The sequence below is a fragment of the Corapipo altera genome, unplaced genomic scaffold (assembly GCF_003945725.1).
Source record: "Corapipo altera isolate COAL_440 unplaced genomic scaffold, ASM394572v1 45, whole genome shotgun sequence".
NCBI lineage: Eukaryota > Metazoa > Chordata > Aves > Passeriformes > Pipridae > Corapipo > Corapipo altera.
The window spans coordinates 27,562,822-27,578,947 of record NW_020884877.1 but is presented as its reverse complement, the minus strand read 5'-3'; the positions used below and the strand labels follow the sequence as shown (position 1 = coordinate 27,578,947).

Here is a 16,126-nt window from a genome sequence, read left to right as displayed (position 1 = left end):
ACTGCTTGTGCAACACCCCAGTATTGCCTCGTTATCTGGGCCACCATACAGAGCCTACCTTTTTGTTTCCATACCCATAACCATTTCTAATCAACACTTTCTTTGCTCCAGTGTGGTCTGCCCTTTTTCCTCTTTGTTTCTTCCTGAAATCTAGATCTGAGGAACACTGGAACTGAGAAAGTAGGTTTCAGATTTCATTTCTGAAAGTGCAATTTAATGTACATACAGTGCTCAGATATACAAATTATCCAGTGTCCTATTCCAAAGCTGGATGAAAACAATAGCAGTTTATCTACTTGTTTAAATAAGCTTGCACCAAGCTTCCAGTAAGGGAAAAACACCAAACACCCCACCTCTGCTGAACCAAAGACTTAGTTTTATACACCATTATGTAAACTGCTAAAACTTTGGGTGTTCTTACTAGTGTATTAAGTAAACAGCTGTTGAATTCATGTTTTCTCATTCTTGGGGAATGGAAATAGATATGAAGGAAACAAGCCTGATTAATGTGGTAAATACATTAAGTTTGACATCCATCATCCTAAAACATGTCCATTAAGTCTGACATACTTGAGCAAACACATTTAAGGAACCCTCAAAACCTGGAGACAGATTAGGTCTGTAATGAATTACTGAGATAAATGTAACAGGATAAGTGACAGAGGAAAGATGGTGAACAAATTGAACTGTATTACTGCCTGTGCATTCAGTAAAGAGAGGTGATCCTTATCACTGTGGAGAGGCAAAAGGATAATCCAGAAGTTACTTAAATGCCCGGCAAATCTTTGGACGCCTCTAATGCATTTAATGAAGAACAATATTCAACTGATAAAATGTCTTCTGACCACAAAATAAATCTTCTCTTGTCATGAAGTCTCAATGCCTGAGAAAACAACTTATCACTGTCAGTGTTAATTCCTTTCATCAAGCCATTGGTAGAAGTTGAGAAGAACCATTTAGCAATCATCTTATCACCGATATAGCAGTTGAATTATTCATTTACATGTGATCAGATAAAGGAAAAATGTTTGCTATATCTTCCCCATCACCACTCAGCAAAGCTGTGGAGTACCTAGAAGTCTCTACATGTGAGGTTGCTGTCTGTAAAAGTCATCAAGGAAAACCAGTTATCACTGAATCTGTTTCCAATCTGGGTTTGTTCCTATTTCGAATCTGCAAAATGTTACGTTTTGATACAAGGTTTGATAAGCTATTAGATTTTTCATTAATCCCCTATATGAGCAATGGTACAAGTACGCATAAATTTATTTGGATATCAGTAACAAAGCCATTTTCTAAAGCCCTATGTGCATGTAGAAGCTGAGAGGTAGGTATTAGATCTGTAGGTGCTGGCTGTATTGCTCAGTAAGCCTGCTTTCTAGGCTAGAGCCTTAAAATGGGAGTTACGAGGAGCAGGCAGCTTAAAAACATAACTCGCTATATCTAACCATCTTCGATGTTAATACAGAGGATTAGGTTCCCAATTGCTAAAACAATGACGAATTAATAAATTGGCCTCTAGCAACATTAGGATCCAAACTTATTCATTAAAAAAACCTAAACCAAAACAAAAAAACCCTCAAACCAAGATCACAATCTCCTTATGTATCATGGTCTCACTGTCCTCAGAATACTTGAGACAGGAGGTGTGTGTGAAAGCACACAAACAGAACTGATCTCAGCTGGGTAAAAAGCAGTTACATTAGTACTTTGACTTACCAAAATACCTCAGTCATTTCCTCTAACTTTATGTCACTTGATGCCTTCATGTAATATCCCCAAAGCATTTACATTTTCGATTTCATGCAGTTATCAAGCACTCTTCTTCCCCTTTTGTACTTCAAAATCTGCATTTTCTGATCCTTCACCATGATTGAAATGACCTGTGTCTTGGTTTCTCACTTTTCTGAACCAGAGTAGCTAAAGTGAGGCATCACTGAGGGGAAATCTTGTTTAATAACTAGTAGGCATTGCAAGAACAACTGACTGGGTTATATGTAGAAACATACCTGTAGGTTGGAAGTTCTCCTGCTCAGACACTTCGTCAAAATGGAGAGACCTGAGACAGGAATGGCATTATGTGAGTTTGGGCCACTAGAAATGGGATGAATACTGTCTGCTGTACTGTGTTCTTGACTCATTTGGCATTTGGACATTTCTGCAGGGATTCATTTTGAAATTATTGTCTGGAGGAGCCTATGATAATAGAGTGAAACTTTCTGTGTATTTTTCTAGTTGATACTTACTTTCCAGGAAGATGATGGAGAGCCTTGCCAATGTGAATAATAAGAAACTAACATCCATTAATGTCTTCTAATTTGTGTCAGCTTACCTTCTTCACAGTCTGGCAAAGACAAATAATTTCTTTATACTTTAAAGATAGTGCACATAGCACTTGTCTAATTGCCAATTCTTCTGTAGCACTGCTGCAGCCTACTGTCTAGCTTCTCTTCCTTCTGTGGGGAGAATTAATATTTTGGATCAACACTTCCTTATTAGCCACGATGATTAGCTGCTAATTTCCTTCTTTGTCATTACATTTATTCATCCAGAAATACCAAATTTTATCACTAGAATGAGAAGTGTGGCTCTTTACGCATTATATATAGGATACAGTCTAATTATTATTCAAGATACTGAAAATCTGCTGGTCTCATTCAGGCTTAAAATGTCAATTAAACACGATGGCCGGGTTCTTTGACTCTGAAGTTAATGCATCTGTGTCAATTTACACTTCTTTACAGTCTAACCCAATCTATATTCATTTTTATCACTCAAATCTGGACTGTGCCTGATTATCATACCTATTACAGGATAGTACATGCCAGTATTCTCTATAACAGTATGAGTTGTTCTATTTGAAACTTTTCTGCTTTTACATGTATTTTGCTTCTGGCTAGGGCCATTCGTAGATGTGTGTATGAAGCTTCAGTTATGCATTTCCCATTAATTAATTCATACACCTGAAGTACAACTGAGCAAACTGAAAATCATTTTGATTGAGGGTGTGTTGAGTTATTTTAAACGTGTTTCATCTGTGCTCATGTGGACTTTGTGCTCCTTTTCTACAATGATACCTAGGATTAGTTTTATGAAAAATAAAAATAAAAATTTCACCTGTATTATCAATTATGTTTGAGCTGGCATATGCCTTTCCAGATTCTCACTCTGAGGACAGGATGCCTATTCGTATTTTTTTTGCTGTTTTTAATTGAGTTTGAGGAGCTTTGATTCATGTCTTCAGTCTGAGACCTGAATTGTTGACATTTGATTATGCAATTAGCCATCATAGCATATCGTAAAAAACCAGACTCTTCAAAAAGATCACTGTAAGAGAGAAATAATACCTATAGAATCAGTGCATAGCTTTTAATACTAGGTGATCTCAATTACTCAGTGTTTGGACAATTCACTGTTAGGAAAAAGAAAAAGAAATCAACTAATATATTCATAGTGACTAATTTCTCTACTTCCTATCTTTAACAGGCACAGAGGTGCAGTATTTTGTTTCAAAGTGGTCATTCTAATGGTGGTTTTGTAATACCATGTAACATGGCAGACTTTTTTTTTGCAAATAGTAGATTTTCTGAAAAAAAATCTCTATTCATTCCTCTGGCTTTAAATCATTATGGTTTCTTACTAGCTCCTGCTTGCATGCAGTTGGTTTCACAGTGATTCAGCTGGTTTGGAGGAGCTGAACTTGAACTTGGGTACCAAAGCGGAAGGATTATAGTACACCTAAAAGTTACTCAAGGCTCTCTGCACTCACTCTGTTAATGAGTTTTCACATCATTAATTAAGAAATAAAATCAGTCTGTTTCAGGTGTGCATGTATATTTTTGAGTGTTTGTTAGCTTTAAGTAAAGCCATCTGCAGAGCAGAAATAAAAATAAATTATTTAAAGCTTCATTTAATATTCAGGTGCCTTTAATTTCAACATTTTTTGTACTAACAAACAAAAAGCAGTGATGTTAAAAAATAAATATAGTATGTTCTCTCATGCATTTGCAAAACCCAGAGCTTCCTATGCACTTAGAAATCGGTCCATGTTTACCAGAGACAGCATTTGTGCTTAAAGCACAATCCCTAAGTCCTATCTGTTGGGAATAGAAAATCAAAGAAAGTATCTCCATATGAGTGAAAGTAAACTCCAATTTATAAGAGAGTTGCTTAAGAGCAAGTAAATTAGTGCTTCCATCCTGCTATCCTTAAATGCTTCCAACGTGCTAGTCAGTGAACAGAAACCCTCAGTGGAACAGCCAAATGCTCCCTTGGGCACTGTGTGTTGCCTGTGTTTCTGAGATGCTACATGTGACCTCTTCACTCCTGTGGTCTAATGCAGTTATTCTTAAAATAAATCAGCTGCCTCTAATAATATTAGCAAAAAACCCCAATCTTAATGCTTCTTGTAAGTATTTTTCAGCTTGCTATTAATTCCTGAACAACCTCCAAAAAAGCTAAAAGTATCTCTACACAAGCATTATTCATTGAAGAGATTACATGTTGGTTATACAGCGGCTGCCAAACATCTATGTTCTTTATCCTCAGGATAGCAGTGTGATTAGCTCTCTGTTTTAATATGAAGAACTGGGGCATGAAGAGAGAAAGATAAAGGCCTGTGGTTACAAGGAAAAGGCATGGCTGAGGAAGCCCTTAGCACCTGGGTAAATAATAAACCATCCTTTCTTGGGCTTTCCTACTCGTAAGTAGAATTCCTGAGAGCTGGGATATGTCTTTTTTGTTAGAGAACCGCAGATGAAGGGAAGCATCCACTCATGCCTTGAATGAGCAATCCCCAGTAAGATGTTCCTGAGACAGTGTGCAATTGTTGGCTAGCAACCTTTACATTTCAGAGTACTAAGGGAAACAGAAGGCTTTGCTCAGTAGGGAAACAGAAGGCTTCACTCAGTGAAAAAAGCCTGGGAAAGCCACATTTCCGCATTGCGGCAGACCTGTTACTTACCTTGGATTCACACCTTGCTTCAGATGTGAGGAATTCTCTTTCTTCTCAGCTGTTCCTCATCTGTAACTTTCCTAAAGATAGTTGCAAAGCTGTAAGGCTGATTGGCAAGTGCAGATGTAAAACCAAAGGGGGACATAGAGCCAAAAAAGAATGGGGATAGCTCCCCAAAGTATTTCTAGGCTGGCCTCATTGACAGCCAGGCTGCAGCTGGATCTCATTTAATTACCTTTTACACAGAGCTTAAAGTTGCTCTTCACGTGAGTTATAGGTCTGAATATATCTTTTCTAGTAGAACTAAAATACTATCTATTTCTAATATCCTGCCTCCTGAGAACAGTGAGTAGATTTTTAGGAAGAAAGTATAACAGCATCATACAGAGAGATCATTCCAGACATCATTGGTTGTGAGAGTTCCCCAACTGGAAAAGTACATGTAGACTTTTGTATTTAATAGACACTGAGACGTGCAGTAGAAAATTCCAAGTTCCTTTTCTAGCTCATTTTGTTCTCTGTAACAGCCCTATTCCACATAGCTTGCCACCATTACAAGCATGCAGTGAACAAATCTAAATGCCTGGAGGAGGATGGGAAGCACTTGTTAAAAAAAAAATCCATAGATAACTTCTAAATTGGAGTACAAGATCATTAGTACTCACTAATAATTCAAACTAATTTTCTGACTTACTGTTAGAAATTTATTTTAAGGCGGGACTGAAATTAAAATGAGGCAGCAATTTTCTGTTTCAACTCAGAAAATACATTCCAGAGATGGGATTGTGGTCATGGAAAACTGTGAAGACAACTGACAAATTATTGGATAAGTGACATATTGAAGTTTGTGGGTTTTGAAAAAAAAAGCGTGACTAGGAAGAAAATAGAACACTGAATAAGTTTGTAAAGTCAGTATTTATTTTATTATTAATTTTATAAATAGGTATAAATTGCAATTCCAGATTCAAGCAGCCATGAATGAAGTTCACTTGTAGATCCATCATTTGAAAATGCACAGTGCAATCCTCTGACCATTTACCCATCCTTAGTATACATTAGAAATAATCCCATGCCACCAGTACAATGCCCATGGGAGTGTAGGGCAATGAAAACTTGGGTCTTTTCTAGTTTTACCTAGGATAGCCTTTGGGGTTTTTTAGTTCTACGTACTGGTTGTATCTCAGATCCAGATAGAAAACAATAATGCACTCATCTTTGACTAATTGGATCAAATTATAGTGTAAACCCAGAAGGAATAATCTACTTAAAATTGACATTGATTTGGCAGAAATACATTCATTTTTTGTGGTTGCTTTAGCATTGCAGATGAAGAGAAGGATGTGCAAATAAAGAGATCTGTTTTGCCATCTGTAGTTTAAGTTCTTCCTGCCAATGCCACATGTAGCTTAAAGATGTTTATTAACTTTTAAAAGAATTTTACAGGGCCCTATTTACATTTGAAATATTTTTCTGAAAAATAGAAAAATTATTAATTTTTAATTTGGCATGTTTCAAAATACTAGAAAAAACTATGCTCCCTTTCTGTTTCAGAAGAAAACAATTATGTTATCTTGTTCCCTGTGTCAGCTTAGTAGAAAGTCTTGAACTTTCTAATGCAAAGAAAGTTAGAATTTCTTAGAATTTCTTAGAATTTGTATATTCTGCTACTGATGGGAATTACATCCTTTCACTTTTACTGTTGTAGATACTCCTTGAAGAAAGGCCATTCAGTGTTATGTACCTCTCAAAACCTTTCAAGGCTTGAGTCTGTACTGAAAACAGCTTGCTGGAAATTTCCCAGTGAAACTGTTCTTGATACAGCGCTATTTTTGACTGATATTTTTTTCCTGAAAATGTCTGCTTTCTAGGGAAAATTCTACTGGTTACTTTAGGCTTCAGCTGAAATTTGTGTCAATCATGTACAGTTTTGTAGGCCAAAACTCGAAAATTTATGTGAGGAATATCTCAAACCAGCTGTAGTGGTGAGCACAGGGGAGGATTCCACATTTTTCATGAGGTGGGATGCTTCTTTGAAAGAAAATATGTCCCTGTGCTATGAGTATTATACATAGAAAGCCTGATGGAAGCAGAACTACCTGTAATCTTTTTGACCTAAAATACACTTGTCCTCTTTGTTGCTTTTTATTCTTAACATTAATATAGATTGGCCATCAAAGGTAAGTAACATAAGCACTTCTGTAACTTTGCCAGCTCCAAGTAGAAGCTGTTAGTTTGTGTGACATTTAAAGTAGAAATCATATCTGCAGTAGTTGCATCTGGTATCCATCAGTATGTTTCATTAGCAGCATCGTGGTTCTACCTGATGGGAAATGGTTGAGGTTACTGAGCTGCTTCTGGAAATCTCGACCCCTCAAGCAGCACTGAAAGGCAGCTGCCTTCTGTCAGTCATGGCACAAGTGGGTAGAGAGGCAAAACTGCCCTTAAAACATGATAGGGCCTGTAATTGTTTCTTCTCAGGACCTGTAAGTCCTTCCCTGTGGGCCACCGTCCAGAAATGTCTCCTCTTATTGTGTTTAATTCAAAATGGGTGAATTGCCTGACCATTTTGAATTTTATTATGTATGCACAGGTATTGATGCCTTATTTTAGCTCTGTGGGTAAAACTGGATCTTGTGGTTTCCATAAAGATTTTTATGGATGATTCAAAAATCATAATAAAACTCACATATTTTTTTAACGAGGTGGTCAAAATAACCATGAGTTATTTTATAGGCTTCTTAACTGTATGTAGAGAAGGACTGGTATGTGATTTGTGAAGAAACTAAGCATCTGTGAAACTCATTTAAGATACAACATAAAAAGACTTTATTAGAATGTGAATCTTTACTTTACCTGAGGAAGCATTATGAAACACTCTTCAGTTATTCAGTTAAAAGGTTTGTTTGCAATAACATGTAGCATTATATCCCCCTTAGCAAAAGCATCTTTTCACATTATTGAAGAAAAACATATTCAGAAGCTGTATTTAAAGGTACATCATCACTTTATGTCTTCTATTTTATGACATTCATGAAATCTCTTGGATGTGTGCTAGGACTCAGCATAGGTTCAACATTAGAAAGACTTGCATGTCCCTAATCGAAACGAGGGACGGATTTTGCTCCATTGCTTATTTTGAGTAATACCCTATTTTGCAGCCAGTGGTGTAGAGCTCAGCCTGAGGGAGGTTGGACTCGCATTCCTTGTTTTGTGCTGGAAGCAATTCCCTTCATTGTAGCTGTTCTATGTTTTCTTTGTTTTTTGTGTTTGTTTTTTTTTTCCAAAATTGACTTTCCTTTCACATGCATTATATATAAAGAGGAACAGAGAAGGGGGCTGTATAACAGCATAAAGCAGCGTGCTACCAGCTCAGACTGAGAGCTCCTCTTGCCCTCACAGAGACTAATACCAGTACTTCTGAAGGAACACAAAAGCAAGGTCAGTGCTCAGCATCTCTGGGTATCCTCTTCCAGTCTCAGTGATTTGTACCCAGGATGGTTTCTGAACTAGAGTTGATGTGCTTTTGGTACCTTCATGGCAATTGTTTCAGAAGAAGTAAACAAAAGTTGAAGAATAATTAGGTTTAATGATCTGATGATGGCATTTAAGATGCATTTTTAAATAATCTATGCTCTGGAGAATGCCCTGAGATACTTTAATGAACTCCAAGTTGTCAGTTCTTGACAGTGGGCTATGTTTACTTCTAACTATTTAATTTTTGCAGTTCAGAGGAAAATGTAAAAAACCCACAGAAGGAACTGCTATTGTTATTTTCCCCAGTGATGATCTCATTTTAAGAATTCCTGATACCTACCAGCCTGAGTGTATGTCCCTTTTCTATTCTCTTCTTGTCCAGACCCTCAGAATGGTGCACAGTTTTCACAGATTCTTTCCATTCCATCTAATTTGGGTGCTGACCCCATGTTGAAGAAGCCATGGTGGTCTGCTGATACCAGAAAACATTGGCAAAGCACCAGTGATAATGCAATGTACCAAAGCCTGTCCAGATGTAAAACTACCATGAGCAGCTGATGTAGGGCATGAACTGTATGATCATCTTGCCTGTAAAAATATTAAATCTGAAAGTTATTGAGAAGTAGGGAGCTCAGCAAACTTTCAAATAGCTATCTATGCAGTGTTAATTCCTTTTGTTGAGAAGCTTCTCAACATTAAAGGTCTTCCTCAAATTGTCCACAAAGCTCTTAGCAATGGCCTGTCATCAAAAGATTTCCATGCATTTAGGAGTTTTCTTGATCTCCAAAAATTTTCTGTAAATTCTTTCTTATTTCTGTTTTCGGTTCTGGAAATGTTCCTCTACAAGAGGACTTCCAGGGGCTTCAATTTTGGCCCAGACTCAAGTCCACATGATGGAAGAGAGAGAAGGGGCTTTTTCAGTATTTCAAACTTTTGGTTCTAGTCTGATTTTTCAGTGAAATGGCTGATAGTGAGTCTGTCTGTGTCCACTATAAAAACTAAGTACCATTCTGTGAGCTTCTTTCTTTCCTGGCAAAGAAAGAGAAGCAAAAAAATCAGAAACGGGCAAGGAATTTGGCTGGTATGCCAGGAAGACTTTGCAAGCAAATGTAATTAAGCTCATATATAACTCTTTCCAGGCTTTAATGTTTTGCAGAATCATTTTTCATCTATTGAGTAGTACTGTCACAGCATCAGAGATTTAACTTTTACATATTTTCATTATGTAGTCTTGTGCAGCTCTCACTGATAACAGTCATTTGAAGTGTCAGTGCTGCTGATGAAATCAGATGGGCCATGAAGATGTTTGAAAGCTGTCACTGAGATGTATAACATATTTTTTTATTTTGCAGTTGCTTCATAAAAGTTTAAAAACAACACAAGATAATGTATATTCATTCATTCAATAATAAAAATTGTTATGAAAGATACTTTTTAATTTGTATTATATAGCTTTAGGGATGAATTAGTTACATTCAGTAGTGAAAAATTAACATCCACAAAGAATTTGGCGATGTACTCTGGATTTAGGACTAAGTTTTTGAGGACAGTTCAACATATCTGAGTCACAGAATTCTTCAAAAATCTGTCTTTAAGTGTCACAATGGGAACTGCTCAGTACTGAGCACTTTGAAAAGCAGGCCCTTTTGTGGTTTTTCAAAACTAAAAATTAGTGAGCTGTTTTAAAAATCTGTTTTCCGCCTGGTGTATTGCTTTTATCATGGATAAAGTCTCTATGAAGGAAGACCATAATCGATTAAAACTATTTTTCCTTTTAATTAAATGTGATGCTGCTGGTGTGCTCCTACGTCACTCTCCCAGTTATTCTGAGAACAGCAGGAGACTGTATTTTCTTGGAAGTGTAGCCCTCAGTATTCATTCTCTTGATTTTATGCCGTTGCTTTAATAGTTCCTTCCTAGATCTACACAAGGTAACAGTGGGCAAGACAAGTCCTTATGTCATTTTAAGAAATATGACCTCAGAAGAAAAAATAATTTTCATCTTCCAGTTCTCCCTGAGCAAAAGCTGTACCTTTCCTGTTTGATATACATTTTGATCCTACTTAATTTTCCTGTAATAATTAGGAGGGAATGACTTTTTAGTTTCTCAGAGAATGCTCAGAAAGGAAACAACACTACAAGATCCTTCAAAGTCCTGTGGAAATGGGTTACAAAATCAGGTCCTACATTAACCATACAGATGTAGATGGGAGACTCTTCAGACTTTTATTTTCAGGAAGTTCTTTTTTCTGTGGTGCTTCCAATTTACTCCATGTCTCTGCTGAAGAGCTTCTGCCTCTCCAACATAACCAGTGTTGCACAAATGTCTTTCTTCTGGCCAAGAGGCAACTAACAGAAGTCCTCTCTTATCCTATGTTATTCTATGTTATATAATATCTATATTCCCTTATTTACTAACTCTGTCACTGACAGTCTTTAGCTGAAGCATTTCCGGTCCATGTTAAACACATTGTTTAAAATCAGTTACCTGCAGAAAATGGCAAGGGCAGACACCTAGCATGTTAACTTGCTTTTTTGCACTCCCAAGAGTAACAGTTAACCCACTTCTAGCTAGTATTTCACTATTCAAAAACAAAAAAAAATATGTCAGAGGAAGGATTGCCAAATTAAGAGACTACAGTACATAGGTTGCCTCCTTTTGATGCATCAGAACCAAATATAATTGTTTGGGGTGTTATTTACGTTTCCTGGATAATCTTCAGCAACTTCTAAAATCATTATGGCACATTAGCTCAAAAATGTGATGTAAAATGTAGGTGCCAGCTAGACATAGCTCCCACATCTTATCTCCTTTTACCTATGGAGATAATTGATTGGGATGCAGTAATTGTGTGAGGGAAATCAGAGTCACTTGTTGCCCTTTTAAAAGACAGTACATAGCATGTTTTGCTCTTGCAGTTCAACCAGGCCCTGAAAGATTAAGGTGCTCAGTATGATTTTCAGTCCTTCTTTGATTCTGACTGACAAGGATGAGGTAATGAGGACCACATAAACATAGGCTGCTTTGCTTTTGACAACAACCAAGAAATATAAATAGACATTTATCTGTAAGTAGTTTCTTACTTGTTATCAAGTAAGGCCAATTAGAGATGAAGATATTTAACATAAATGACCATGGTAATGCTCTTAGTTCAAAAACAAATAGGCAAAACCCATAAGGGAGGAGTATTTCCAAATTTCTGAGAGTATTAGAAACACTACAGAAGAAAAAATAATTAAAATGACTTGTCAGAGGACTGCTAACTACAACAGACTTAAATAACAAATGGACATATCATAAAAAAATCAATATCAGAAACACAGAAGATAGAGATGGAGAAGATATATGGAGTCATATTCTGCATCTCCTGCTAGAGTACAATTGTTCACTGCAGTATATCTTTTAGCTAGTGTAGCCTTAAATTGTTCAAAGCAAAGGAAATTCCTCTGCTTCCTTTGGGAGTGTCTGCCACAGACCGAAGATCTCGCTGTCAAGGGATATTTCCAGACATTTAACCTAAATTATGCTCATTTTCCAACCATTAGTGCTGAATTTCCCTCCTTGGTGTTTATAGCTCTCAGAAGGACCTTGCCATCATAGTCCCTTTGACATTGTTTGCCCATTATGCAAACAAAAGGGAAGTCTCTGGAAACCGATAGAAGGCAGGGGGTGCTGGTACATCCTAGTTGCTAGGATAGCAACACGCAGGCATCTACACTTGCATATTTCTTTGTTCATGGTTAGTACAGCACCTTTCCAGTAGGATAAGCTGGAGGGCTATGTGAGACCACAGTGCTTCCAAACCAATTACTTTAAGGTATCTCTGACTGGCATTATGTTGGGAAGTGCAGAACCAGGACATAACAAGGAAAATAAAGGCATGGTTCTTACCATCCAAGTTTTTCAGGATGCTCTGAAAGATGGTTATCTCTGAGAAATTCTTAAACCTTAATTTTGTGTAAGAATAAATGATGCATTTTGATTAACACGTTCTTGTATGAGAAGCAATTAACAAAGCGTAAGAATGGGGAGGCCAAACTTCTGTGGAGTGCAGGTTTGTGTCAGAAATACAGTACACTACTCAATCCCTCATATTAGTACTCCTCAGACTTTCTGTAGGCCTTCAAAGTAAATAGTTTTAAAATTCAAGCTGTAATCAGTGAGACATGCCTATCTTAATCACACCATTACTCTGAAGCAAGACAGTGTCAATGTTTTGGCACCTGTTTGTTGGTTTCATTGCACTTCAATGTGGTATTTGATTGTATTCAGTTAGACAGACATAGTTCAAAAAGCATACAAGTGACAGATAACAGCATACTCACAAAATGCAAAATGTTTTCCTTTCCTTGAAGCCTTCCCTTTAAAAGGCTTTTTTTTTCCACTGTCTATAAATATCAGCGACACCTGTTTCCCTGTGTCTTAGAGTCTTGCTGCCAGATGAGGACACTGGACAGTGGGATTGGAACCTTCCCCCTCCCTGACTCGGGGAACCGATCTACGGGGCGGCACATTTCTAAGCCAGAATCAACCTTGGAAACAGAAGCCCTTGCAGCATCTGAGCAAGTTCCTCCTTCAGCTTCTTCAGTAAAAGCCAAAACTCTTGAGCGAGAAGTGCCTTCAACAGCTAAGAGCCAGGAGTCTGTGGAAAGCATAATTAGTCACTCAACATCCGATCCGGCCATGACTGCCAAAGGTGTACGACCTTTTCAAAGTCGCCTTCCAAAACCAGCTTCCTCAGGTAAAATGTCAATTATACCAAAAATTACTTTATTTCTGGCCTGACGTCTGTTTTCATTAGCAGAAATCTTATAATAATGGCAATTGATAACAGAAATGTTAAATGCAGAGCAGAAGATACTCTCTTTATGAATGCATAAGGTTAACAAGTTTGTGACCTGAGCCATATGGAAATTTTGTTGCACATAATGCTTATCTGAGGAAGAAAAATTAGTTTAGTACTTAAATCCTTTTCTCAAGAAACAGTACTTGAAGAAAAAACATATGCCAGCCTTGGAATTTGACTTGAATAAGAATGCGGGTTTTCAGCAACATTCAGGATCAGACTTTGTGGCAAAGTACAAATCATAGCCATGTTGTGACACAGAAAAGACATATTCATAAAGACTGGCTTTTGATACCAGATTTGAACTAAAGACTCATTTGGCCTCAATGCATAAATTCTGTCCCAATGAATATACAGCCTTGACCTCAAACAAAACTCTCGTTACTTTACTACATCACACAAATACATTTCTATATACGAACATAAAATACCTTACTTTCACTTGTGAGCTAAGTGTGTGTTTAAGCTATAAAATAAAAGCTGACAAAGGAATGAAAGTACTGGCAATCCATCAAAGCTCCAGCAAATAACTTGGTATTAGTAAGTAGTTCCACTGAACTCTGTGCATTTTTTTATAAAAACATATTGACTATATAAGTTTTTGAAGTCTTTTTGAGTTATTAATATATATGTTAATAACATTAGAAATCACATAGCATTTATAACAGGAGAATTTTCATAGTCAGCATGACAGATACAGTACAAAACACAGTTGAAGTAATTAGTTTAATAGAGTAGAGTACTGTTTTATCTTGACCAAGTGCAATGTCACGTATTTATTGGGGTTATGGTGGTGAGCACTTTGTCAGTGTATTTGTTGCTCCTATGAAAGTAGTGAGTTTTTAACTTGCATAAATCTGTATCACTCTATAAGAGAGATTCTGTGTAATTAGCGTGTAAGGTTAAATATCAAGTTTGAGCTTAGTTTAAGACCATCAAATATGTGTTCTGCTAATGAGCTGACTTATATTGAGCCTGGGAGGAAAGAAGCCTCTCTTATATGTTTCATAGGATGCATAAGAGAAGGATTCTAATTAAACATCTTAGAATTCAGTTGATTTAGCAATATTCCCAGTGCAGTATTGCAATAGTGTAATAATAGACTGCAAATACACACTGTATGCTTCATTGCAGACTCCCCTGGTTTTTTTCAAATCAAAGCTAAATAAAATACACTTTAATACTTAGTATTTTTAAAATAACTGTACTGGTAATTAATGGTACAGCTTAGAAGGATTCAGAAGGGAAATCCTAGTTATAGATTATGTGCTACATGCTTGAATAGCCACATGTGTGACCTCAATTCAGCAGTGTGCTATAGAGTAGAGCCCATGATTAAACACTGTCATTATAACAAATTGAACAGAAGCTGCAAACATTGAATTGCTTCATAAGAAGTCAGTAGCAGTAAGATTGTTCTGATCTTAATGCTAATATTCACTGCACCAACCTTGTAAGGTTTGTATCTTAATTAAATTGTCATAAAGAGATGTTTAAAAAAATAGTATACATCAGATGGTGGGGTCAACTCATTCTTTACTAGAATATTTTCATTCTATTCTTCTCTCCCTTACTTTCTGATCCAAATTACAATTATCACTTTATTTCATATACAGCATATATCTTCTTTGATGTTCTGATTTTGCATAGCGCATGTATAGCAAATAAAGAAGCTGCCTTTCTGCTAGAAAGGTACTTCCAATTATATTTATGTTAAAAGATTGTTCTCTGAGAACATAAAATAGCAAAGCAGATCCTACAATGCCTAGTAGTTATCGATTGTTTTTCTTTTTTGAAAGAGTGTATATTTTAAAACTAACGGAGGGATTTAAATTCATGCCTTCCTCTTCTCTTGTTAACTGGAAATGGTTTTGGATCAAATTCTGCCATTGTAGTTAGAATTGTTCCAGTAAGTTAGTAAGTTGTTCCTTTGAGTAGTAGGATATTATTTGACATAATGAAAGTATCATGACTTGCCCCCAGTTTTTACTGAATTATAATTGAAACACTATCATGAAGATACTGATGAGACCTACAATTTAAATAATGTCTCCCTTAACTCAGGAATAATTAACCTTGCAAAGCAAAGTGAACAAGAACCAAGTTCTGTGACCTCTGCCTCATTAGAGCACACCGAAGAGACTGTAGAAAATAGAAAAGTTCTTCCAGAGTGGACCATCAAGAAAACTACTAAAGCAAAGGTATAAGTTAAGAAGTGGTATCTGTTAAATGAGATAGGTATTGTGGCTAATGTATAGGTATCAGAAATGGCCAATGTTTTTAACATGGTGGAAATAATAACTAGCAATCTAACAGCTATATTCACTTTCTTAACCTTCATTTGCAATCTCATTATTTAATAATAATAATAATAATAATAACAATAATAATAATACAGCACCTACTAATAATAATACAGTACTTTGTCCTCATAGTTTACAAGCATGTTTTAATTAAAATCCTCACAAGTGTTTTTACCCAAGGAAGTGGAGACCTTTTACCCTGTTTTTCTCTTACAGAAAGTTGACCTTGTTTGTTGCTTTTCCTGACATTCGGATTCATTTTTTTCCCTAGCCTAGGCTTCCTTGTCTGTATGGCTGTGTAGTGTGAGGGCTTGAGCAGATATGCTCTGAATGTATTTTGAATGGGAAAATATTCTTAAATGTTTCTGTGGGGTTCTGGTTAATCCTGTGATGATGATCTGTCTGTTCTCAGTCTTCTCATGAAAACTGCAGAAAGACCAAACATGCAAATGCATACATATGTGTGAAAGCTGCTGTAGCTGATTGCCAAGTTTTTCATATTCAGCAATGTCAGACTGTCAAATCCTGTGAGAAGTGCAGGGTCAGCA

General features: G+C 36.5%; 1 protein-coding gene across 1 annotated transcript in view; it reads left to right on the top strand.

The window, feature by feature from the left end:
* The window catches only part of NCKAP5 (NCK associated protein 5), a 373,153-nt gene that overhangs the window by 326,818 nt on the left and 30,209 nt on the right, over positions 1 to 16,126 (top strand). The window contains exons 16-17 of the mRNA XM_027637160.1: positions 12,856 to 13,170; positions 15,340 to 15,476. Coding sequence (XP_027492961.1) covers positions 12,856 to 13,170; positions 15,340 to 15,476 — 452 coding nt within the window. The remainder of the gene's footprint in view (positions 1 to 12,855; positions 13,171 to 15,339; positions 15,477 to 16,126) is intronic.